Source organism: Mustela lutreola, chromosome 14, assembly GCF_030435805.1.
Source record: "Mustela lutreola isolate mMusLut2 chromosome 14, mMusLut2.pri, whole genome shotgun sequence".
Taxonomy (NCBI): domain Eukaryota; kingdom Metazoa; phylum Chordata; class Mammalia; order Carnivora; family Mustelidae; genus Mustela; species Mustela lutreola.
Window position 1 is genome coordinate 17947662 of NC_081303.1, and position 25998 is coordinate 17973659.

The window sequence follows — 25998 nt, forward strand, 5'->3', positions numbered from 1 at the left end:
CACTCCAAAACTGCTAGAACTTATACAGGAATTCAGTAAAGTGTCAGGATATAAAATCAATGCACAGAAATCAGTTGCATTTCTCTACACCAACAGCAAGACAGAAGAAAGAGATATTAAGGAGTCAATCCCATTTACAATTGCATCCAAAACCATAAGATACCTAGGAATAAACCTAACCAAAGAGACACAGAATCTATACTCAGAAAACTATAAAGTACTCATGAAAGAAATTGAGGAAGACACAAAGAAATGGAAAAATGTTCCATGCTCCTGGATTGGAAGAATAAATATTGTGAAAATGTCTATGCTACCTAAAGCAATCTACACATTTAATGCAATTCCTATCAAAGTACCATCCATCTTTTTCAAAGAAATGGAACAAATAATTCTAAAATTTATATGGAACCAGAAAAGACCTCGAATAGCCAAAGGGATATTGAAAAAGAAAGCCAACGTTGGTGGCATCACAATTCCGGACTTCAAGCTCTATTACAAAGCTGTCATCATCAAGACAGCATGGTACTGGCACAAAAACAGACACATAGATCAATGGAACAGAATAGAGAGCCCAGAAATAGACCCTCAACTCTATGGTCAACTAATCTTCGACAAAGCAGGAAAGAATGTCCAATGGAAAAAAGACAGCCTTTTCAATAAATGGTGCTGGGAAAATTGGACAGCCACATGCAGAAAAATGAAATTGGACCATTTCCTTACACCACACACAAAAATAGACTCAAAATGGATGAAGGACCTCAATGTACGAAAGGAATCCATCAAAATCCTTGAGGAGAACACGGGCAGCAACCTCTTCGACCTCTGCCGCAGCAACATCTTCCTAGGAACAACGCAAAAGGCAAGGGAAGCAAGGGAAAAAATGAACTACTGGGATTTCATCAAGATCAAAAGCTTTTGCACAGCAAAGGAAACAGTTAACAAAATCAAAAGACAACTGACAGAATGGGAGAAGATATTTGCAAACGACATATCAGATAAAGGACTAGTGTCCAGAATCTATAAAGAACTTAGCAAACTCAACACCCAAAGAACAAATAATCCAATCAAGAAATGGGCAGAAGACATGAACAGACATTTCTGCAAAGAAGACATCCAGATGGCCAACAGACACATGAAAAAGTGCTCCATATCACTTGGCATCAGGGAAATACAAATCAAAACCACAATGAGATATCACCTCACACCAGTCAGAATGGCTAAAATCAACAAGTCAGGAAATGACAGATGCTGGCGAGGATGCGGAGAAAGGGGAACCCTCCTACACTGTTGGTGGGAATGCAAGCTGGTGCAGCCACTCTGGAAAACAGCATGGAGGTTCCTCAAAATGTTGAAAATAGAACTGCCCTATGACCCAGCAATTGCACTATTGGGTATTTACCCTAAAGATACAAATGTAGTGATCCAAAGGGACACATGCACCCGAATGTTTATAGCAGCAATGTCCACAATAGCCAAACTATGGAAAGAACCTAGATGTCCATCAACAGATGAATGGATCAAGAAGATGTGGTATATATACACAATGGAATACTATGCAGCCATCAAAAGAAATGAAATCTTGCCATTTGCAACAACATGGATGGAACTAGAGCGTATCATGCTTAGCGAAATAAGTCAAGCAGAGAAAGACAACTATCATATGATCTCCCTGATATGAGGAAGTGGTGATGCAACATGGAGGCTTAAGTGGGTAGAAGAATAAATGAAACAAGATGGGATTGGGAGGGAGACAAACCATAAGTGACTCTTAATCTCACAAAACAAACTGAGGGTTGCCGGGGGGAGGGGGTTGGGGAGAAGGGGGCGGGATTATGGACATTGGGGAGGGTATGTGATTTGGTGAGTGCTGTGAAGTGTGTAAACCTGGTGATTCACAGACCTGGGGATAAAAATATATGTATATAAAAAATATATGTTTATAAAAAATAAAAAAAAAAAAAAAAAAAAAAAATAAAATAGCTTCAGTTTCTTTGACTGTTAGACACATGCCTCATGCAAAATTCCAGCATGCCCTCCAACTAGTTGTTGACTGGATAAAGTGTTTGAGAAAATCATAATGAGAACAATTAATGATGGCTTCAGGATTGTCATAGGTAGAAAACACACACACGCGTGCACACGCGCGCATGCGCGCGTACACACACACACACACACACACACACACACACACTGTAAGTCGTGTGGATGTGATCAATGAAGGGTAAATCGTGGCTGTTAGACCGAGAGGGTGAAAAGGAGAGACAGAATGTGAGCACAGACAAGGATGTAGGACAGTGTTCTCCTGGAGTGCCTGGAACTAAATTTAAGGGGGACTTTTTCAGTCCTACTATTTCTGTTTGTGGGTCCTGCACCTTCTTATCTTCCTCCTTTCCCTTTCCCCTGGTGCTGCCTCGCTTGCCACTTCCATTCTCCCTGAGAGACAAGTAGTATTTGGGTTTTGAAAAACAGTGTTGAGAACAAGTTCCCAAAGCAGGTGTCAGTGGGAGTTATTTGAGCAAAATAGCTGGGGGCAGAGATTGTTCCTCAATTGCACATTCTCAAAACTGTTCAGGGAGTGGGGGGGAATGTGTTCTATTTAGCATATATTAGATAAACGGAAGCATGTTATGTATAGGCTGGAAACAGTCTCAAAAGGCTGGGAAAGTGACCTGTAAGCCTTCGGTTATGCCAACATTGACTTGTGAGACTAGATCCTGGCATCTGAAACATGGCTGGGGCTGGGTAGTGCGGGTGGAGGGGTGTCCTTCTCATCCGAAGATAGTTAGGCTCTAGGAGTTCAGCATCATTCACTTGTCTATGGACAAATATCTCTGAGTTTTCCCTCTTTTTTTTTTTTCACGTGAATTTGCATAATGACCGCATTCCGAGCTCAAAAACAGACAGTAGATTTATAAACTCATTCCGTAGCCAGATCTACACAAATGCATCGTATTTTTCCTTTTCTGAGTATCCGGTTATCCTGACTTCCTTCAACCTCTTGGTCAGGACTTGGCTTTCTGTGCCTTCATTCTTGTGGACTCTAGATTATAGATGTACTGACCTTCTCAGTTTGACATTCTGGATAGGAACATATCCAAGGAAGATTGAGATGCCTCTCTCTGACCCACACAACTTACAAATATTAGCGCAATATCTGTCCAAGACGTGAATCACATCTTCTGTAAAGACACATGCTCCCATCATTACTACCAGAGACAGGAAGAGAGGGGTAGTTCCTTCCATGCACTTCTGTGATGGGGTACGTCTTTGACAGACTGCTTGAGTACCCTGGTGACAGGTACCATGGAAATTAAGAGACCAAATTAGGTGTGGGAGGAACTACCTACAGGCAGAGTGACTTCCAAAAGATCTTGCCTTCTGTGGCCCTGGATCCCCTTTGCTGCAGTGGAGAACATAATTACTTCTTTACAGCAGGCCAGGAGCATGGGGTCCACCAGTCTGTCTGGGTCTAATCCTGTCTGCGTCAGGGTTAGGCCATTGAGAAGGGCCACACGTATGCGTTGCCAACCCTAGTAGAGGCAGGTGCGGCTAATATTCATGTGCAGGGCACATGACACAGCCGGTAATGCTCTTTTTTTGTTGTTGCTGTTTTCTTTTCAAGGTGTTTGGAAACATAAAATTAGATGAGGAGAGTCACATCAACCGACACAACAACTTCCGGAGTTTCTTCGGGTCCCTCATGTTACTCTTCAGGTATCTGGATGCGTAGCTGTTGTAGCAGGAGCTCTCTTGTCGAGGGAGACAGAGTTAGTCTGCCTTTTCCTCCTATTTGTCTCTTTATTCTGCTTGCTCTGCTCCTATGAGGACATACAGTAGAGGCAGAGGTGGGGAGGGGCACTGGCTCTAAAAACCGGCTCCAATGACAGCAGGAAGTCTCGGCGGCGTCTCTGACTCAGTAGATGATCTGTAGACTGCAGGCTCAGAACACTGAGTGGGGAAGGGGAGGACAGTTTCCTCCAGATCGAATTCCATGTAAGGGCTGAAACCCTGGATGGCCAGGTCTGTGTGGGGTCTTCGTCCCACCACTGTCTCAACCGCTGTCAGCAGACACTTCTGAACAAACAGAGAAGTCGTGGGCGGGACGGCAGAGCCCAGGAGAGACCTCCTTGGCATGTTCCATCTCCACATGGAGAGTACGAGACGGGGGAACCATACCGGGAGAGGAAGGGATGGGTGGGTCGGGAAGGAGGGCCAAAGAGAAGATGAGACACGCGGACCAGCTACCACTAACCATGATGTCTTTGGGGCTCAGGAGTGCCACAGGCGAGGCCTGGCAGGAGATCATGCTGTCGTGCCTCGGGGAGAAAGGCTGCGAGCCAGACACCACCGCGCCTTCGGGGCAGAACGAGAATGAGCGCTGTGGCACAGATCTGGCCTACGTTTACTTTGTCTCCTTCATCTTCTTCTGCTCCTTCTTGGTGAGTAAACCTGCACTCTTGGCTCGAGATGTGGCGGGCCGTCCCTTGGCCTCCCCTCTCCCACCTCATCCCCCCCCCCCCCCCCAAGGAACTCTTGAAGGCCAGGACGCCTAGTGGACTCCCCAGTGAGTGACTTCCCATGGCTGCCACCAAGCAGATTTTGTTGCCTCTAAGGAAGGATGGCTGTGAAAAAGAATGATGAGTGGAATGGAGTTTAGGGAATAGAGTACTGAGTTTCGTGTTGGCTCTGTTGTGACCCAGAGTACATCTCTCTTCTCTGTACCTCTGTATTTTATCTTACCAGTAGAGCTAAGCATATCTTAGCTCTCTTTTGTAGCCTTTCAAACTGTCGCGAAAAGGTACCTTGGAAATATGAAGTGATAGGATTAATAGGAGTAGAGTGGTGACTGAATACAGTGTCACAGATGCGGTCTCTTGACTTATGTCATTATGTTTGATGACAGTTGGCCGGCTGACAGACGTGAAAGGATCGCTTTGGGCATTAGTAAATATTGAGTGACATATGTGGAACACGCCCACTTATAAAATGCTGAGAAGCCCTAGGTGCCTTCTTAATCTGTTCTTTGGGAGAAACCGTGAGTCAGCACCGGGACTCCCAAAATCTCTATGCTGTGTAACCCTAGATGAGGTCCTGCCAGGTCCATTAAAGGGTCAGTCTGGTGTTTCTAGCCGCCCTGACATCCCTCGGCTTCGCTTCACTGGTCGTGTCGCCGGCTGAACAGAATCCAAAACTAGGGGCGCCTGGGTGGCTCAGTTAGTTGAGCATCTGCCTTAGGCTCAGGTCATGGTCCCAGGTCCTGGGATTCAGGGAGTCGGGCTCCCTGCTCGGCGGGCAGCCTGCTTCTACCTCTGACTGCCCCTCTGCCTACTTGTGCTCTCTCTATGAGTCAAATAAATAAATAAAAATCTAAAAAAAAAAAAATCTGAAACTAAAGCAGGGCCCCTGAGAGGTGGTTAACCTCACAGCCTTGTGTCAGCAGATGAATTAGGTCCCGTCCAGGCATTTCTGCCTCTCTGAGGTGACTGCGAGGGATTTGCCATGTGTCCAGCTGGCTGGTGTGGAGAAGCTCTCTAGTGTGGCTTCTGAGGGTAGTGGGTGGGTTCACCTAGCAGGCAGCGAGCTTGCTGGAGGCTCAGGTCGCCTGTGCTGTGTGGTCTTGGCTTTGCTGCTGTCCTAGCATGGTCAGTCATTTTCCCTGTTGTAGCTTCTGTAAATGGGAGGGAAAAGGGCTTGATCATAAGGGTATTACATGCATGGTGAGCGGGTACATGTGTTTTTAATACACTCCCTTCTTGTGGGTGTGAAAGGTTTTTCAATGAAAAGAAGAAAAGAACACAGAACAGTATCTTAGAGGTATGGGGGTGAGGCTGTGAGTGGGTTTCAGTCTCTCTGTCAATCTGAGGCAAAGGGAGGAAGGCCCACAAGCCTTTTGTTGATGGGGCTGTTGTCAGGTGACACAGAGGACCATCGAGAAGGGCATGTGGATATTTCGGTTTTGTCCTCCATGATGTAAGTGTTTAATGATACATATTTAAAAAGAAACCAAAGATATAACTGGAAAATTCATTAGAGACTAGGAAGGTACTTTGAGAATTTGGAGATGGAGGGTGCTGCATAATTCACATTCTTGTTATTTTTAAAGAGGCTATATTCAGCCTGAGCTGATCTGCTTTCGAATCTCAGCCCGACCGGAAATTGACTTTGTGACCTTGGGCAAGTCACACAGTTTCTTCACTCAAACCAGCCGCTCCAGCAAGATTTACCGGTACACCGTGATGTGCCAGGCCATGTGCCTGGAGCTGAGAGTATACGACGTGTCAAGGAAGCACTTGGGTCCTCAAAGGGCCGTGGGTAATTAAGTCTGCCTCACGAGGTTAGAGCAGCGTTAAAACAAATAATAGGTTTGAGTGTGCACACCCCACTCTGAAAGACTATATGAACGTAAAACAATGATTTTGTTCATGTTAGTAATAAGTACTGTGAAGGGAGTGTAAAACACATGTGTGGCTATGTGGAAACCCCTTCGTAACCCAGGCAATGATGGAACATGTTCACTGTGTCTCCCATGTCAGTGACAGAAAGAAAGGCCGGGCCCATGCTGGGCTTAGGTTCAGCCGCACGGAACAGAACTCCCCAGACATCAGCGGCTTAACCAGGAGACGTTTATTTCCCTCACACACCGGTGAGGTCTGCGGGAAGGCAGTACAGGTGTGTTAGGGTGGCTCCACAGAGTGTTGAGGACCCCACCTCCAGGACCCAGACCTCCAGGCACCCACGTCTATCCCAGGCAGCAGGATGGAGGCGGTCAGGCAGGGACGAGAGGGATTGTTAGGGTGCAGGTGGCCAGTCTCTCCATAAAGACCCATGGAGAGGACTCCAGCCACATCCTGTCTACAGACTTCGTTCTTTCTTTCTTTCTTTCTTTCTTTCTTTCTTTCTTTTTTTAAGAGATTTTTATTTATTTGAGAGAGAATGAGAGAAAGCATGAGAGTGGGGTGAGGGGCAGAGGGAGAAGCAGACTCCCTGCTGAGCAGGGAGCCCGATGAGGACTTGATCCTGGGCCTCTGGGATCATGACCTGAGCCAGGCAGACACTCAACCGACTGAGCCACCCAGGCACCCGACTTTCTCCTTACCTCATAGGCCGCCTGCTTCTCTGGCACCTCCATCCACCTGGGAACCTCCTCTCTTACCTCATCAGCCAGTTGTCTCAGGCAGGACTCTCTCCCTCGTGAGTGAAGGAAGGCCCAGCTCCCCCTGGCCTAAGCAGAAAGGGATTTTACAGGCACATATAAATGAAAAACCCTGGGGCAGCAGAGGCATAAGTAGGTTTCTTTCTCTGCGTATGGATCTCTTCCTCCGGGCTCTACCGTGAGAGCTCTTTCCTCAAACACCCCAACCTGTGGCTCCAAGATGGTAGTTGCAGCAGTTCTAGACCCCAGTCCTCACTGGTACACCTGACAGGGAAAAACAAGTCTACTGCCCAGAAGGTCCAATACCATTTTGTTGGCTGTGATTAGATCACCAGTCACTATGGCCCAGGGGAATGGGATTCAATGGCTGAGGCCTGGGTCACAGGTGATGCCTCACTGAAGCATGTTGACTGGAAATAGGCAGGGGGTGGGATCCTCAAGAGACCAGACCTACAGTAAATGAGCACTAGGCAGCCAAGAAGCAACGGCAGAGTGTGCTCACTGTGCTCAAGTTCTGTCAATTCCATGTCCTCCATGTCCTCCATGTCCTTTGATTTTCAACTGTCCCCACTGGGTTGGTCCAAGAGCACCGCAGAACTCTCCCCACAGATCTCCTGGGTACCCTCTGCACTGCTGCCAAGGGTTCTTTCTGGATGAAACAGACCTTGGTCTCTCCCCTACTATAAACGCTTTTGGTGTATTCTGTGGCTTCCTCATAATTTAGACCAGAAATGGGCAAACTACAGCCCAAGGGCCAAATCTGGTTTGCCACCACTTTTTGTCTGGCCCCTGAGCTATACCATTGGGTTTTACAGTCTTTCTTTCTTTTTTGTTTTTTTTTAAATATTTTATTAATTTATGTGACACAGAGAGAGATCACAATAGGCAGAGAGGCAGGCAGGCAGAGAGAGAGCAGAGAGTCTGACTCGGGGCTCTATCCCAGGACCCTGAGATCATGACCTGAGCCAAAGGCAGAAGCTTTAACCTACTGAGCCACCCAGGCACCCTGGGTTTTACATTCTTAAATTGTTATGGAAAAAGTCAAAAGATGGATGATATTTCAGGAACTGGAGATTATATGAAATTCATATCCATACTCCTTTCTGATCCCAGTGTATCCTGCATACGCTTCTTTCATGGCTTCTAAAAAGATTTATAGCATTTGTATATTCCTGATACATCACAGTCTCTGCGAAATACCAAGTAAGTCTTTTAAGACTACTCAAGTATCAATACCTAGGGAAGGCTTGCTGTGTTTTAAGCAACGTGTGAGGCACAGGCGAGTATCTCTGGACAACAGCTTTCTTATTTCCCATCCTTAACGCCTGGATCTCTACAACGCAGTGGGTGCACAAGAAATGTTGTTGAACAAATAAGCGAGAGGACAGGGACCAAGGGGCATGAACAGCTGCAGGCCATCACACAGGAAGCCTTGCAGTGAGCTCCAGGACACCTCACTGGTTCTCTTGATGGCTCCTTTTGTGGAGCAAGAGACAGGGCCAGGGGAGGCTAGAAGGGAAGGTTGGTGTCAGGCCTTGACTTTGAGAATGTTGTCACTGTTGTGGCCCCCTCTGCTACAAATCAGTTAGATTAACTGAACAGATAATAAAGTGACTTTTTATGGAGTTCTTTGCCAATAGAAAGTGGCCCTGAAGAGTGACGTACTGAGGCTCACACAAGGAAGTATGTGGAAATTAGAATGGAAACAGCAAGGTCAGCAGTCCTTTCGTTAGGAGCTGTGGCCCCACAGACTTCTGAATTCTTCATTTGCCTTGAAGCCTGTTTTCCTGCATAGGTTTCCCCTAACTCCTCTTCTCCCCCTTGCCTTCCAGATGCTCAACCTGTTCGTGGCCGTCATCATGGACAACTTTGAGTACCTGACTCGGGACTCCTCCATCTTAGGGCCTCACCACTTGGACGAGTTTGTCCGCGTCTGGGCAGAATATGACAGAGCTGCATGGTGCGTAGGCCTCTTGGCCATCCCGGTGGGGCCCGTATCCAGGGCCTCTGGAATTCCCAAGGAAGGGGTTGGAATCAGATGCCTGCCTGTTACAGAAAGAGAGGAAACTCCTCTCAGTCATGGCCTGTAGGACAGGCCAGATCCTCAGATTGGCTCTGATATTAAGCCAGTCATCAAGACCATAGCTTCTTTATCTTCCTTCCCCCTCCCATTCCTTCTGTGACAGGCTTTTCTTTTCTTCGCCAATCTCATCACACAATCTATACCTCAGAATCGTTGGTTTCAGTCACCAGAGGGGCTTCCTGTAACCTTGTTCTTTTCCCCTGCCAATGGTTAGTGGACTCAATTTTTGAGTCCCTGGAGCAGGGAGGGTGGTGGGTTGATGATGGTTTTCTGGGCTACTTGAACATCTGGCCATCACGGTCAGTGACAATAGCATTTTGTCTCTCTCATCCCTCTAAAAAGATACTGTTTGAGATGACTCTGAAATTATGTTAAGAACCGAGCAAGTCATTCTTCCAACTGATCCCTTAAACACTTGAAGATTTTTGTTGCATAGAATTGAATTACATGGCAGGAATTTGCGTGAATAACCTCCCCAGATTTCTTTCACTGTCTAGTATTTCTCCTGTGATATGCCTTCTGAGCTTTTGAGTAGGGTTTGGTAAGCTACAGCCTCGGGGATAAACTTGGTCCACTGCCTGTTTTTGTAAATAAAGCTTTATTAGAACATAGCCACACCCATTCATTCATGCATTGTCTGTGGCAGCTTTCACACTATGAGGCTGAGTTGCGTAGTTGTGAAAAAGACAGTGTGACCCTCAAAATCAAAAATACTACCTGACCCTTTATAGAAAAAAAAAATGTTGATCCCTGCTTTATTTCACAAAGGCAGCATTTTGACCCCTCAAGCTGAGGAGAGGGTGACTGCTCTGGTAGCACTTACTCCACAGGAACTTTTCTGTCCTGTGTCATTTTAGCTTTAGGATCTTATCTCACCAATCTACCCATTCTGGTCCACTTCTAAAAATACTACAGGAAAGGCCATCCTTCACAGGAACGGCCCACGTTGCTTCCACCTGGAGCCCCTTCATATTCTGAGACTCTTCCTAAAATCTACCCTCCTGCAAGGCTCTTGAACTTGGGTCAAGTGTTGGAAAAGTGAATCAGAATTTCTCTTCCCCTCAGTAATTATTAGTGACTTAGGGCACAGAGTTCTCCAAATCCATTCCTATTACAATGGCTGAGCAATGGCGTTTACTTGCTAGGTCTACTTTCTGGTAGATAGGCTGCTCAGAAAGCCATGGGTGGTATGTTAGAGGCAATGTAGGCAGGGGCTGCATGGAACTGGCCCTGTGGCCTTGGACAAGTCATGTAACTACACTAAGCCTCCTCGTCTATAAAATGGTGATGATGACGCCCTGCCTACCTCGAAGAGTGGCCGTGTGGATTATGTTAGATCATGTTTGTAACAACTGATAATAACCATATGGGAAAGCAACCAGAAATTACGGAACATTGGTTTGAATGTGGATGGCTATGAGATGGGGAGCCTGAGAAGGCACGTCTTCTTTCCTGAGAGAGGAGAACTGCTAGTCGAAGAGTTCATTGCTCACCTAGCTCATGTTATCTTGGGACGCAAAGCCTTGTGAATTAAACATGCTCTTCCCCACTCATTCCAGCTGCTGGGAAGAAAGAATTCCAAGAGAACTAAAAAAATAAATAAATAAAATAAAATCATGAGACTTAGATCTAAGAGCTATGAGAGGGCAAAAGTAGAAAGGAGAACCCCTTCTGCTTTGAAATTGACAGCATAGCAGGCTGGTTGGTTCACTGGCCATCTCCTTGAGTTTAAGGGGGGGGGGGGACTAACAGAGCTAACATGAGCCAATGTCTTGGCCAACTGAGACGGGATGTGGGGAAAACCAGCTTATAGGCAGGATAAACCCACCCACATTCCAGTCTCAAGAAACAAAGCAAATGGTTAACTGAACATCGTCTCAAGGATCAAGAGACTTGAAGTACCAATGAGCTGCTATTAAGAACAAGAGGAGGAATGAACAGCAACATCAAGCAAAGACTAGAAAGAGTAAAGCTGGGACAGAGCCTCCCATGGCTGCTGGCAAGGACGGGATGCTCAGAGGTAGACATGTGGGTTCATAGTTTCAGGTAGAAACCATGTTCCATCCCAGGAGGTAGCTTCCTTGTCTTGTCTCTGTCAGAGCGGATGATTTAGCCACTTAAAATGAATCCACTGTTGATTCTGTCCTTCCTGCACAAAGCCAGGACTTCCTAGCAGACCCTTGATAGAAGGGTGGTAAGACAGGTCATGTTGTTCCTAGAATTCTGGCTGGATCCAGCCAGGCTGCCTGCTTGTGGGCTGGCTGGCAGCAGCAGAGCGGGAGGGAGGATGTCCACGGCCCCCTCCCAGGCTGCTCTCTAAGCACAGATCCAGGCAGGCGCCCACTGAGGAGAGCAGAGCTTGCCCCGGCTGAACTCGGGAATAATCTGCCACCACGCGAAGCAAAGCCCTTTGCAAATTCCCTTGTGCTCACTGTGCTCCCTGCTAATTAGCCTAATGGGGAATTGGTCTCTCTCCGTCTGCAGAGAGATGCCGACTTCCCACTGCCCCTGACAAGTGGGTCTGAGTAACCGACTGTAATCAATGTCTGTGAAAAGCACACAGTTGGGGAGTCCACTTCCCGGCAGCCTGGCATCTGCTCTTGATGGCTGTCAGAGGCCTTTGTGAACCATCAAGCTGTGTTCTTCAAAGCCTGGCTCGAGCTTCCGTCCGTTTCCTGCATCTGGCTAAGCATGGGCCAGATAGGTGTCTCGGAGGGGCTCTTGCCATTCGGCAGGCCCTTTGGGCACTGGATAGGCTCTGATTTCCTTAGAAAATCGGGGGCAGTGCAGTTCAGCAAGATGATGGTTCTCTGATGCTTACTGCTCTCAGTCTGTCCTGGTCTGGCTCGTGCCGGGTCCCAGGAAAGAAAAAAGCAGCTGTTCTTCCTCTTCCAGCCATCATGGTCATGGCTACACTGTCATGTCTTTCCCGCCCTTTGCTGAGTGTCCTCTATTAACCCGCCTGTGCTTCCTTTGCAGCGGCAGGATCCCGTATAAGGATATGTACAAATTAGTGCGGGTGATCTCGCCGCCTCTGGGCCTGGGAGAGAACTGCCCCTACAGGGTGGCTTGCAAGGTTTGCCTCCCAGTCCCCAGCCGTGACCGGCGGTGGGGTGCACCTCGAACCCTTCTCTCCGTCTGCTCCACCCCACTGCGCCACATGAGGGAATCTTCATGTTGCTTTCCTTTGAGTTTAAAGAGGTCCAAACCCTCCCAGAACCAGCAGCTGTTACACAAGGAAGAAGGGCACATTGTGGGGTGGGGGGAGGTAGAAGGACTTCATACAGAATGCTCATTTGACCTCTCTCACTGTTCAGCACATGCACAACTCAGTCACGTGTGTATGCACGCGCGCGCGCACACACACACACACACACACACACACACTCTCACACTCTGTCTCTCTCCCCACTCCACCTTAATCTGGAGATGTCAGCAGAGGGCCCTCTCCGTCCTCCAGAGAACGCAGACATCTTCACTGGTTCCCCTTCACTGGAGAACAGAGAGCCTTCTTTTGGTAAAAGTAGTGTCCTCCTCTCCTGTGCAAAGTAGCTTGGCGTGGTCCTAGTCATCCCTCCCTCCGTGTGCCCTCCAGCTCCTGGATAGTTTGGCCAGAAAGGGTTGTAAGAGCTCGAGAGTAGAAAGGAGGAGTGAGAAACCAAGAGGATTGAGAGCTGAAGGGGAGTGGTAAGAGGAGGGCGCCTCGGTGGCGTGTGGAAGAACGCGGCAGCTCAGGGGGGCTGGGAAGGGGTCTGTAGGTGACGGAGGGCTCCTGAGCGGATGCCTTGCCTTAGCGTCCTCCACGGACTGCTAAGGGGAACAAGGGGCCTGTCCTAACTGCCACATCATTGCTTGCTTGTGAGACCAAGGACGTTGTTCAGGAGCACACAGGACCCCCTCTGCAAGTCTGCCTGCCCCAGGGAACTCGAACAGGAGTGGCTCTGCCAGGCCGCCGTCCAAGGCCAAGGCCACTTAGAGAAGGAAGCCTCTCCTGGCGCTGCCGGCAGGAAGGGGGTGCTCTCTGGGCATAGCACAGTCCCCCAGCTGGCGGAAGACGTAGTAGGGCCAGGACGAGGCCAGCGAGGGCAACGGGAAGGAGCTGGCTTGAGGGTGGCGACACACTGACTCCTGTCCCCAGCAGGCCAAACAGCTGCCTCCGCTGAGACTCTTTAAACTGCACCCCAGTGAAACCTGCAGCCGCATGTGGGGAGAGCCGGGAGGGCGGCATGGCATGCAAGATGCTCTTTCTCCTCCTGGTTTGGTTTCTCCTGTCCCCAGCATGCCATCGGCCAGGGGCATGCTGGGAGGAGGGAGCGCTCTCCCCCGCAAAGCCAGGTGGAAGCAACGGGGCCGATGCGAAAGGGCAGCCCACCACTTCCAGTGCAAGTTGCCACCTCCCGCTGCACACACACCGCAGAGAGGGATACACGATGTTCCACCTGTGGGTCGAGGGGAGGAGAAGGGCCTGCCTTCCGGGTCGGGGACCCCATCGCCACTGGGGCCAGGAGTCCTAACCCGTGGCTGGAGCACCGTCTATCCGTTTTATACCGCTCACACACAGCCCTGGGAATTGCACACAGGCTTGTGTTGAATGGGGGATGGGTAGCGTGAACAGCCAAGTAGGGTCCTGGTCATCCAGGAGGAGAAAAACAGAGCCAGAGGGACCAAAAGGTTGCCACCAACGTTCCCGGGTCTGTGTGGGGCGTGATATAAATCCGCACCAGGACAGAGTCACACGTATGATTTGCCTTGATTAACAGGTTTCCTGTTCTTTTTCTGTTTGTCCATTTTGTTTTGTTTCTCTTCTCCTGTTTTCTGTATTATTTTGTTTGTTTTGTTTTGGCTCTCTGGGAATGCCTGTTCTCCTCTCCTCCCCGTCTGCATCCTTCTCCCCACTTCCTGTTCCTTTCCCCGTCACCCCTCCTGCCCCGCCGACCCCCACCCCCCACTTCCCACCCCTCCATGAGCAGTGGCCGCATCCATTACACTGAGATGTATGAAATGCTGACTCTCATGTCACCACCGCTAGGCCTCGGCAAGAGATGTCCCTCCAAAGTGGCATATAAGGTAGACCACCCCTTCCTTTGTTCTGGGCTAGAGACCAACAGGAACTGGGGCCCCGCTGTGGGGAGGCCAGAACATGGGGAGGACGCCGGGCTGGAGTGGTGGAGGAGGGAACCGAGGGGAAAAGAAACCATGAGATGGAAGGGCAAGGAAGGTTCCTGGAAGTACAGAGTCCTAGAACACTACAAAGCACGGTTGGCAAGACTCTGCACCTTGGGGCGTGGTATGGGTGAGTCTGCGTTTCTCCAAGCGTGTGGCTTCTTGTGGGCAGATTACTGGGAAGGAAGTGTTAAGTAGCGTGTTCCCTCAGAGGAGGCTGAGTGGTGGCCGGCAAGATAGCATATATGGGCAAGAAGGAAGCCTTATAGCAAAACTCCTATCAGAGCCTATATATAAAACAAAATCTTCAATTAGATAAGCTAAGAAAATAAATACAGAAATTTGTCTAAACGTGGTTCAAGAATTTTTTAGGAGAGGGGTAAACTCTTAACAAACTTCTTCTCCTTTGACGTAGGAAGGAACCATGGCATGGTTCCTTCTAGGTATCAAATAAAGGGAAGAACATACCTCCGTGACACACACGGAAGGATCCAGCTCCCTTCCCCTACTGGCCCAGCTGCTGGGCTCTCTTGTCAGTACAAGGGGAAAGGTGACAATGGGCACAAGTTGCCCTCCACATTAGACTTGCATTCTTGGCATGACTGATGATGGGGCCTGGCCCTGGAGTCACGGGAGGATTCCCCATAGCCTGCTCAGAGCAGCATTGTATATGGGAAGTCACCTGCTCTCAGGGTACTCAGAGCTTTGGGGTCTGCTTTTCTTCTCCACCTGTTAGTAATAGTTACTGTATGGTGTTTAGACTGACCCAGCACTCTGGAGCTCCTTCATCTAGGAATGCACCCCAGCAGTGTTGCCACTTTGTCTAGAAGCTTAAGGAAGTGGGAGAGAGATGGCACTCAGATACAAACAAGAAACTGACTTTACACTCTTAAAGACACCGTGTCTGTGGAATCACATTAGGCGAGATGTTCCAATGGAGCATTAAAGATCCTGCCTTGGGAAGAGACACGTCCCTCCCTGCTAGGCTGGTGGTTCTGCCAGAGGACCTTCTGCTGCTTCTACCTCCAAGTTGTACGGCTCCAGAGAGCATCTCCTTGGAACAGGGCCCATTAGGGTCCAGGACATGGCTCTTCATGCACAGCTCACAGGCTGGCATCCTTTTTGCTCATGATGGCCACATCCAAAAGGACCAGGTGGTGGGATGTGGTATTAAGCTCTTTGAATTTCTGGGATGAAGCTTGGTGGGAGAGGGGGTGTGGGGCCTGGAGGAAAAGTCAAAGGATTCCAAAAGCAAGATACTCTCTGGAAAGTGGATTTGGCCATTTCAATTTGATCCCTTCCTTCGGGCGAGGGGAGCAAGGCCTGCCCACTCTGCTCCTGCCTTGGTCACCCTTCTCTCATTCTCTCTCCTCCGCGCTGCCCAGCCTCTTCCCCTAGACCCTGTTTGCACTCTTCCCCTTCTCTATCCTGTTCCACCTCATCCTTTGGATAAGTTGGACTTATGCATGTTTAGTCATGTGCTGGCAAATTTCACCTTTTAAAGACTCAAAAAGGGGGCATCAGGATGCATCTTTCAAGTCAGATAAGCAGAGCGAAATCTCCCCCATCACTGTCTTTCCATGTGAGTTTTGGGGGTGTCTGGGGGACAAAGGGGAACGGCAGCCTCGAATCTGGGAATGGAGTCACCTCCTAGAGCTGACCATTTTCTCCGAGCCACTTCTCTGAGAAATCACTTTCCGTCCCTACTAAAGACATTCTTAGGACCGTAGAGGAGTCCTGAAGAATGACTTTTGGGAATTTGGTGATATTGCTAGAGGAAAAAAACTGGCTTACTACGCAGTCGTGCATGCGCCTGAAGTGAGCAGCAGGGGAGAGGTAGGATCAGGGACAGGGAATCCTTGCCCTTCTTTTTTGTCTCTGCATTTGACCCCTGACCTTTCTTCACTTCTCACCAAGGTTTCTTTTGGTATTTTTTTTTCCTTCCTGCTGTTTTGTTTCCTCTCTTTCGCACAGAGATTGGTCCTGATGAATATGCCAGTGGCTGAGGACATGACGGTCCACTTCACCTCCACACTGATGGCTCTGATCCGGACAGCTCTGGACATCAAGATCGCCAAAGGTGAGCCGGGGAGGGAAAACGGGATTCTGGAACGACTCACCCAAGGCGGGCACAAGATGGAGATGTTCGAACTCGGATCCATCTGACAACGCCGTGATGTGGAAATCAGCTCTATAGGGTCCTAGTTTCACCTCTGACTTGGTGACTATAATGTTTGTCATCTCTTCCTGGAAAAATGAATGGTGTGATCATCTCTAAGGCTCCTTTCAGCTTTACCAGCCTGCAGTCTTCCGGGTCTGGTACACAGTAGGCATTTTAGAAGTCTTTGCTCATTGAGCATAAGACTTTTGATTCTGTCCTTTCTTCCTTATTGGTATCTCTGATGCCCCGGAAGGTTCGCAGCTGGAGTTGTAGAGGGCAGCACTTTGCTCCTCTCCATGTCTTTTGCAGTGACTGAGGAGAGAGAACAGGCTTACTACTTCCAGATGGCCCTCCAGCCTTCCTGCTCTCACCTGATCCAAAACTCAGGTCACTCAGACCAGGGACTCAGAGTCACTGGAAGAATTGATGTACATCTCATGAGGCAGGGGAGTCTCTTTATGGCTCTTTTCATTTTTTCCTCTGATGTATTAAGCACTTGGGAGGTGTTTCAAATGAATAAGGAAGCTGCTCTTGGTCTCGGGGCCTCAGATCTCTGTGGCAGGATATCCCTGAGTCACTAAAAAGGAGAGCCAAATTATGTTCTGCTTCTTCAGCAGAAAGACCTGGTGTTATAAGATCCACAGTCACTCAGTGCCAGAACTTCCAGTGACCATATGAGCGGCCCTGCTGATTCAGCTCCCGCCCCGACCTACTCCCTCAGTCCTTGGTATTTGCGTGTCTTTCCTATTTATTAAAATTTATCTTCTAGGTGGTGCAGACAGACAGCAGCTAGACTCAGAGCTACAAAAGGAGACCCTGGCCATCTGGCCCCACCTGTCCCAGAAGATGCTAGATCTGCTTGTGCCCATGCCCAAAGGTGCGGGGTCTCCTCCTGGGTTGCATTGTCTCTGTGGGAACAGGAAGTGACCAAAGAGATAAGGAAAGGGTGCTCTTCTATCCTTAGGAATCCCAGATCCCTCACTTCTTAATCCCTTCTGCATGCACTGAAAACAGTTTTTCAAGACAGGTCACTGTAGTTGTGGGTTAAACTTCTTGGGCACAGAGCTCTCCTGGTACATGATAGGGTTCAGCAAACCTTCACGTAGTTGGGAATGAGGGTGCTGTGACTTAGAGATGGGAATCTAGACCAGTGGAGGTGACACTTTACTCTTATCTTACTCTTTCTCATCAATATCCTCATCGTCCGCGGCAGTGGAAGTTCTCCGAGGGCAGATCTGGGACCTCGTCACTCTGTATCTCCAGGGTCGGGCACACGTGGCGCTCTCCATGAATGTGAACTATAGATGGGTGGCAGAGGGAGCAAACCTGCTGCAGAGAGCGGGGAAGCTTGCGAGTGGTCCTTACTCTCTGCCACCTGTCTTTTCCCTGTTCCCTTCCATGCCACCTTTGTGGTTCTAGCCTCGGACCTGACTGTGGGCAAAATCTATGCCGCAATGATGATCATGGACTACTACAAGCAGAGTAAGGTGAAAAAGCAGAGGCAGCAGCTGGAAGAGCAGGTGAGGGTCACTGACAGTGGCCGTGGTGGGGGCACCAGGAGGAGTCACTAGAGGGCCCCTCTAGGGCCAAGCCTGCACCTCCCTGGGGCACAGTGCCCTACAAATGCTCGGAAGCAGAGGCTAGTGTGCGGGGTCCAGGAACTTTCTAGTGCTGGGGATTAGAAACCCAGATCAGAGAATCAGGCATGATCCTGTCTTACCCAAGTAAATGGGATCCCCGGTCCCCTGCTGGTAGACCCCGTCATCACTTGAGTCCTTTTTCCTCCTTCTTGCTTTTAACACAGAAAAATGCACCCATGTTCCAGCGCATGGAGCCCTCATCTCTGCCTCAGGAGATCATTGCTAATGCCAAAGCCCTGCCCTATCTCCAGCAAGACCCTGTTTCAGGCCTGTGAGTATAACCAAGGGCTCCCCAGCTGTCCTTCCTGCTTCTGGCACCAGCACCATGGTGCAGGCCCAGAAGTGCCCAGGAAATCATAGTCTGAGCCGAGTGATCCTTTCTCTGAGCATGAGAAAACCATATTTTTTATTTTAAAATGGCTATTGAGCAGGGGTAATAGCATGTTCAGTTCTGGGGCCAGCTCGAGGGAGAGCACTGTGAATGGACAAAAGAAGAAGGGCTTGTGTTAGTGCATTCACGCCTCAGATAAGAAACTGGGGACTAAGTAAGTTCCCCACATCCATGTGGCTAGTGAAGCTGAACTAGAAGTTAGGTTTGTTCTTCCTAACTCCAGAATATTCCCACTGCGCTGTTATCTGTAATGAAGAAAAGGAGCCTTAGAGCAGGCAAAACAAAACAAAAACAAAAACAAAACAAAAAAACCTCAGTTAAGGAATTTGCCAACTCTTCTGAGTTGCAAACCTTAGTCTCCTCTTTGGTCATTGGTCATACATGATTCCTATAGCAGCCATACCTCATTGCAACCTAACCCTTCTGTGCATCAGCAGGCTTGTCCAAGTACCCAAAGGGCAGAAATCTCTCTACCCCAGGCAAGTGAGTTTTTGTGGTTGGGATTAACCCAATCCTCATCCCCATGGAACCAATAATCACTAAATACTCAACCCCAGCAGTTATCAGGGGAATGAAATCAGGGCTGGGGGATGAGACCTCTGTCCGAATGCCATTTGGAGTTTCTCACACCATGAATTCCTTTCAGCCTGTGGTGCTGGACACCTGTTTTTGAAAAGCATTCAGTTCAGAGGTCACAATCCAGCACATTTGCAAGAGAAGCAAAGGACCAACATAATGACCAAGGCTATTGTTCATTTTTACAGATTATCTGATGTGATATAGTAGCAAGGTATGGATTCTCCTGTCTGTAGAAAACCAGGAGATGTGTGTCTGGGGTCTGTGCAGGAAGGGGGCATGGCTGAAGCAGTGGAAACTTCTCAGGGGAAGTATAGTGTTTTACAAGGGCCTTGGTTTAGAAAGAGAGGACACACCTCCACCTGGATCTCTCGCACCCCAACAATTTGACATATTATCTCACATCAAAGCATCAGTCCAACTCCTCCCTGTGTTAATTGATTCATGTACTTCTTGATTTGACCAATATTTATTACATTCCCTTATGACAGAAGAGCTGTCTCGGGCACTGGGGAGTTAGCTGTCAACATGATCAAAGCCCCCATGGAGACAAATCTTGAGAAAGAAATTAAACACAGGAGGAAGATTACAATGCAGAAAGGGTAGCCTCATGTGATACCACGGAAAGGAAGCAACACAGCGGTTCTGGGGTGTAGGGAGGCCTCCCTGTGCAAATAACATTTAAGTGAGACTCAAAGGCGTACTCTTCAAGAGGGGCAAAAGGGGGGGAAGCCCCAGGAAACTGAAAGTCATCAGGAGGGCTGGAGCACAGAGAGCTGGGGTGATAAGCTCCATCCAGGCCAGCACGGGAAGCATAACAGGATACAGGAGTGAGGGTTTATCTGAGGATCATGGAGTTTTACTCATCAGTGTGACATGATCAGACTTGAGCTTTTCAATGATTCTTGAAACCGGTGTGGATGTGGATGAGAGGGGGGCAGTTTGAAAGACAGAATTGCTTTTAGTATGAGACTGCAATTATGTGAATTATTAATGACTGTGGCTTGGACTAACAGGATGGAGATGGGGAGAGATGCTCAGACTTGAAATATTATCAGTAGGGAGACTGGATGGGATGTGGTAATTGATTTGCCTCAGGGAGTGAAGGAGAGCGGGGGCGGGGGATGATGACCCACAAGTTTCCAGCATAAGTCTTTTGATTTTTTTCAAGATTTTATTTATTTATTTAACAGATTGAGAGAGAGAGAGAAAGAGAGAGATCACAAGCAGGCAGAGAGGCAGGCAGGGAGAGAGAGGGGGAAGCAGGCTTCCTGCTGATGTGGGAGAGCCTGATGTGGGGCTCGATCTCAGGACCCTGGGATCATGACCTGAGCTGCAGGCAGAGGCTTAACCTACTGAGCCACCCAGGCGCCCCCCAGCACTTTCTTTTGGTGGATGTTGGCACATTTCCCGAGAGGGGGCAGTGGTGGAATATCCGGCCGGGTCCTCAGGACCTTCTGCCCTCGCTGAGCTTACACCTGGTGGAAAGCCAGTCCCGAAATGGAGTTATTGGAAAGAAGAAAAGTGATTTTTGGTGATTTGTCCTAGGAAGAAAAGCGTGTGGCATAATCTGAGTCCACCTCTGTTCTGGTGGGGGGTGGGGGAGCTTGGGGGGAGGGGGGAGGGAGATATCAGAGAGCATTTCCTGAACAAAGTGAATTTTGAAGGATGAATTCAAACTAACCTGAAAAAAGTTTGCAGAGGGCAGGGGAGTTGGAGAGAAGCATTCTGCCCTCTGGGAACAGCTCGTATTGACATCTTGAGGCAGAGAGAAGCCAGGCGGGCCCATTCAGTGAACTAAGAGAGTCCAGTGTGTCTGAAATTCAGGTGCAGGAGGTAAAGGGCACGAGAAGGCAGAGCAGGAACTAGATCAGGAGAGGCCGAGTTCCAGACTTGATCCTAACAGAATCCAGACGCGGTTTTTCCAAGGAGGAAGTCACTCTCGCTTCAAATTATTCAACTCTCGGAGGTTGTTTGGCCATCCCAAGGGTCCTCAGTCCCTATTGGGGATTCTTTGGTTACTGAGAGAGCAGTGTCCATCTTGCTCCCAGTGGCCCTCAGGAGAAGGCACACTGAGGAAGAGAACTGGCATGAAAGCAGGTCATTTAAATATCAGGTCGCTCTGTAGCAGTTGTGAAAATTCAGCAAACATCCTCCTGGCAGCAAGGGGACAGGTGGGGTGACTCTCTTCTGCTCTTCAGATCTCTCCCTGTGATCCCAGTCAAGGTAAGATTGTGCCTATGGATTATTTGTAAGTAAGTCTGTTCATGCCTCAGATTTTCTAGCGGATGCATTCATGAGTTCAGGACTCTCAGCTACGAACTGTCCCTCCTTGAAGCACGAGATGGTGCCCCAACCCTCCCTTCCAGCTCCACCATCACTGAGAGCTCTGGCCCTGTCCACAGCCACTGTCCCTCTGCTCACCCTCAGGAAGCTTACTCTGCATTCCTGAGTAGGTCAGAGGGCACTTCTTAATGTGCTAATAGCCCTGAAGGGCAGCAACAGGCATCATCTCAGGAGAGATTGGCTACCTCTTTTTCTCCTAACCAGCCCCATGGATGCCATTGGCTAAGAGCATCCGCAAGTACCCAACAGTGGTTTAAACTGGGATAGCTCACCATAGCTTTCATTCAGAGGCCTCTTACCTCATCACCATTTAAGTATCTTCCTCCATAACAATCAAACCAGAAGTGACCAGCTCCTCCCCACCACCTCTGAGCTCCTTCCACCCAGTTCCTAAACCAACAGACATGGTGTCTGGCACCGAGTTGTCCTTCAAGAGATGTTCACGGCATTGAATTGTTTAGTTTGGCCAAAGATGTTGGCACAATAAAACCATATTTCTACTGAGACAAGGAAATTTTTTAAAAGACCATGACTGCTTAATATTTAAACAAACTGTTCACTGTTTAAACTACAGTATATTTTTTTTTCTGCTGAAGCGAGAAACTGAGCAGAAACAGGTTTGTCATCAAGCCTTGGTCTTCCATATGGCTGAGTGTGACAAATAATGTCGTTTGTCACAGATAGGCTAGTCACCAGCAGAATGATGAATGGTTCCAAATGCAGGTTGAAAACAGTGCTTCTCCTTTCCAATGCCCCCACCCCCCCCCTTTTTTTTAACGTATTTATTCTAAGGTCCAGCCCCCTATCAGTCGCCAGCCTCACACCCAGCCCATACGGACGGATGTTGCCCTTGCCGGAAAGGAAGTCCTGTCTAGGGTGGGAATGAGTAGTGGTTGCTATGACAGGACTTTTCCTTTCTCTCATGTACACGTTACTTCTTACTTTGCCGTTGCTTTTCAGGAGTGGCCGTAGTGGATACCCTTCGATGAGTCCGCTCTCCCCTCAGGAAATATTCCAGTTGGCTTGTATGGACCCGGCCGATGACGGACAGTTCCAGGAACAGCAGTCTCTGGTGAATGAATGAGTTACATGACCTCAAAATTAGTTCCTTAGTTTCCTGATCCCTCCCACTCTCATTTCCAAATCTTATTTCATAGCTATGGCTTATCAGGAAAACCCTTTCCAATTGTCCTGCCAGTCAGTTACCTGCTGTCTCTCCTTTCGTGGCTAAATTTCTCATGTTCTCTGCAGCTTTTAACAGTCCCAGAGGCCCCCCCTGCTGCAGGAACTTAGATCGCTTCAGGCCAAAACTTCTTAATGTATGCCTATAAGCAGCAAAAGTAGAAGCAGGAGTCACAAAATCTTGCCTTTGGTGTGGAGCCTTAGGATGAGCCATCAGAATGAGTGGTATCCACTGGGCAGCTTCATGTACCCACGTATATTTCTGGGAAGACAGGAGTGCCCTCTGGCCATGCCCACCTCCTAGGTAACTCAGGGGAGCGTATGTGTCTGTGATGAGCTGTCAGCCAAGAGTTACGAAGAACCTCTTATCTCTTTTCTATGTGACCCTTTTGGTCACAATTCTGTAGATCAAGTACATATTAAGAGGTTCTTAAAATCCCTCTCCTGAGCCTAGAGTTTTTCATTAGCATAAATGGTAAGATTCCTGAGAAACCTGCTGAACCAAGTTTAAGCTTGGGGAGGGGCAGGGCACATTGACCTTTAGCTTTTGCTAATACAAAGCTTAAATAGCTTTGTGTTTTGATTCCCAACGATAATAGACTTTACCGTTATCCTTAGTTCAGGAGTCCTGAGATCAGGGTCACTCCTGAACTTACCCTGAAAGCATGGAAAGAAAAAGAAAAAACTCAACATTTGCGAAAGTCCATAGAGACAGCTTATCCTGAGCTCCGTGTCATTGGATTATAATTCATCTGGGTTGTTTTTTTTTCTTTCTGCTTCTCTCCTGACCTCCTCCACTGCTACTGTGCACGCCAGATCCACCCTGGATGGATGATGTGGGTGGAGTGTGGGGCTGGCCTGTTTATGCAGTGCATGTCTGATGGTATAGGTACCCGGAGAGGGGAGCAAAACCCTCGGGTAGATCAAATGGGTGATTCGGTCTCCTGTGACTACAGAGACGTAATTCTGTGTAGATGTTTGGGAGATGGCTAGACCAAACCCTCCCAGTGTGTGAGCATTCTTGGTAAGGTGGGCAGGAATCCTTGGACTAATTTCCTGCCTTCATTAAGGAGGGACTTAGCACCATGGACTAATTGGTACAGATCATTTGGTTCTTAAAAGTGCTTCTCAGCATTTTACAGCTTGTCTGCCTGATGATGCGTCTGGCTGGGAAAAATCTCAATAATGTGTCCTTTCTTTCACAGGGAGGCTTTATTACATCGTTATTTCTGGGGGTTCCCCAGGGCTGAGCCGTAGTGCCAGGACTTTTTGGATCTGTGTTCATCTCATTGTCAGTACTGGTGTCTGTAATTCAGGTGTCAGCCCGTGCCACACGCTCACCACTGTGTACTCCTGCCCATCCCTTGGGGCCCCCTGCTCCACATCCCGAGGCGTGGCCGTGATTCGTGCATGTGTCTTATCCCACCTCTCACACCCCACACACTGTAGTGTTGTTGCCACGTCTGTTTGAAGTCGGACCTGTGTGCTTTATAAAGCGTGTACAGCAGACACTACAATTTCTTCAAGCATGCTTATCATGTCCAATGAGGGCAGTCCTCCCCTTCACACCAGAAACCACCCGGCCAAATGGTCTTGGAGGCTGAATAGGGTCTCAGGTACCCTTCCCTTCAGCAGGGCCCTATTTAAACAACTAGGTTTTGAGGGTGTCATTCTCTAAATATAAAATAGATTTTTTTTTTCTGGTAAAATCTCCAGATGTCCAGGATATTTCTAGGTCTCTTTGGTGGCCCATGTAAACATTTCTAAGACAACTCTACCCTTTAGGCAGGGACAGTAGCTCTCTGCATGGATCACATATGTTTGCCAAACTAACAATCTTTAACCAGGAAAATCCCCTAAAAGAGCTGACCCCTTAGAAAGTTCCAATCCAGCCTTCTAGAGTGGCATAGCCCAGAATAACAACCACTACCCATATGTGACCATTGAGCAGTTGGAAAATACAGGTCCTGTCAAAGACGTGGTGGTGTCAAAAAGAACATAAAATATCCCAAGCTTTAGATTGATTACATGTTGACATAAGAATATTTGGATATATTGGGCTAAATAAAATATTAAATTTAATGATTTTTTAAACTTTTTAAAATGTAGACACTAGGAAATCTAAAATTACAGAGGCACTTTGCATACTATTTTTATTAGACTGTACTAGTCAAGAGCATTCCTGACAAATGGGCATCTGTCACATTTTTTGAATGGTTTCAATCAGAAAGAAAGTTCTCAGCTAATTAAATCATGGGTCTTAAGGTTTGAGATGACATATTTGACACCAGAAATTGGTGACTTTTCCTTAGAATAGTGATTTCTTTGCTTCTTCCAATTAAAAGAATAAAGCCTAACAAATACTGTCAACTTTCAGAAAGTAAACGTCACATATCTAAGAAGTATTATGGCTGATAATGTTTTACAAAGCTATAAAATCTGAAGCACTGCTTAGTGGTAAAATAAGAGGATACTTGTCTAGAAAAGGTAATCTTTACCTTTCAGTCCCCAGTAGAGCTCTGTTTGGGATATCTGGTATACCGCCTGTGCACACAAAAATGCACACATATATACCCAGCCATCTGAGACCTGGAAGATGCACGTCTCTCTTCCAAAAGCCATTCTTGTTATGGAGGAGGCAGAATCATCCGCTGGAGGTGAGAAGCAATGAGATGGAACCAAGTCCCACAAGCTTGGCTGTGTGTTTATTTCCAGGAGCCAGAGGTTAGTGAATTAAAAAGCGTGCAGTCCTCTAACCATGGCATCTACCTTCCTTCGGACACCCAGGAGCATACGGGATCTGGGAGGGCATCCTCTATGCCACGCCTGACTGTGGATCCCCAGGTAAAAAGCTATCACCACCTACCATGTGTAGTGGCATCCTGGACTGTATTGAAGTGGTGGGTTATGAAAAATCATCTGATATTTTCAGGTGAGCCCTCAGCTAGTCCCCATCCTTTCCGTATAAGCAAAATCTGGCTCGTGGGCCTTCTGTTTAGAGCCCGTCCGTCTGCGATGTGTTTTTAGTGAAGTCCTAACCACAAAAGTCTAGCCAGCAAAACGGTGTGATTCCTTCCGGACGGGCTGCACATTCTCAACAAGACTCAGCCAGCCATGCAAGAAATCTTTTCCAGGATTTTCCCTGTGGTTTCCGCCTCCCCTTTCCACCTTTCTCGGCTTCCCCAGCACATATGCAATTACGTACACACAGCTCTGTGTCAGGACCGTCTGTCCTAACCAGTGCAGGCCACGCCTCATTTCTTTGTCTGTTTTCCTGGCTTCTTTTTTCTGTCTGTCTGTCTT

General features: G+C 48.2%; 1 protein-coding gene across 5 annotated transcripts in view; it reads left to right on the forward strand.

Annotated features, from left to right (window-relative positions):
• The window catches only part of CACNA1E (calcium voltage-gated channel subunit alpha1 E), a 505625-nt gene that overhangs the window by 472317 nt on the left and 7310 nt on the right, over nucleotides 1–25998 (forward strand). For 2 of the 5 annotated variants that reach the window (XM_059145253.1, XM_059145252.1), the window contains 10 exons: nucleotides 3623–3714; nucleotides 4274–4439; nucleotides 8986–9113; nucleotides 14207–14303; nucleotides 16374–16479; nucleotides 17330–17437; nucleotides 17980–18080; nucleotides 18365–18471; nucleotides 22474–22585; nucleotides 25411–25539. In XM_059145253.1, coding sequence (XP_059001236.1) covers nucleotides 3623–3714; nucleotides 4274–4439; nucleotides 8986–9113; nucleotides 14207–14303; nucleotides 16374–16479; nucleotides 17330–17437; nucleotides 17980–18080; nucleotides 18365–18471; nucleotides 22474–22585; nucleotides 25411–25539 — 1146 coding nt within the window. Of the gene's footprint in view, nucleotides 1–3622; nucleotides 3715–4273; nucleotides 4440–8985; nucleotides 9114–12215; nucleotides 12313–14206; nucleotides 14304–16373; nucleotides 16480–17329; nucleotides 17438–17979; nucleotides 18081–18364; nucleotides 18472–22473; nucleotides 22586–25410; nucleotides 25540–25998 lie in introns of all 5 variants that reach the window. The other 3 variants (XM_059145248.1, XM_059145251.1, XM_059145250.1) reach the window with 3 other exon arrangements.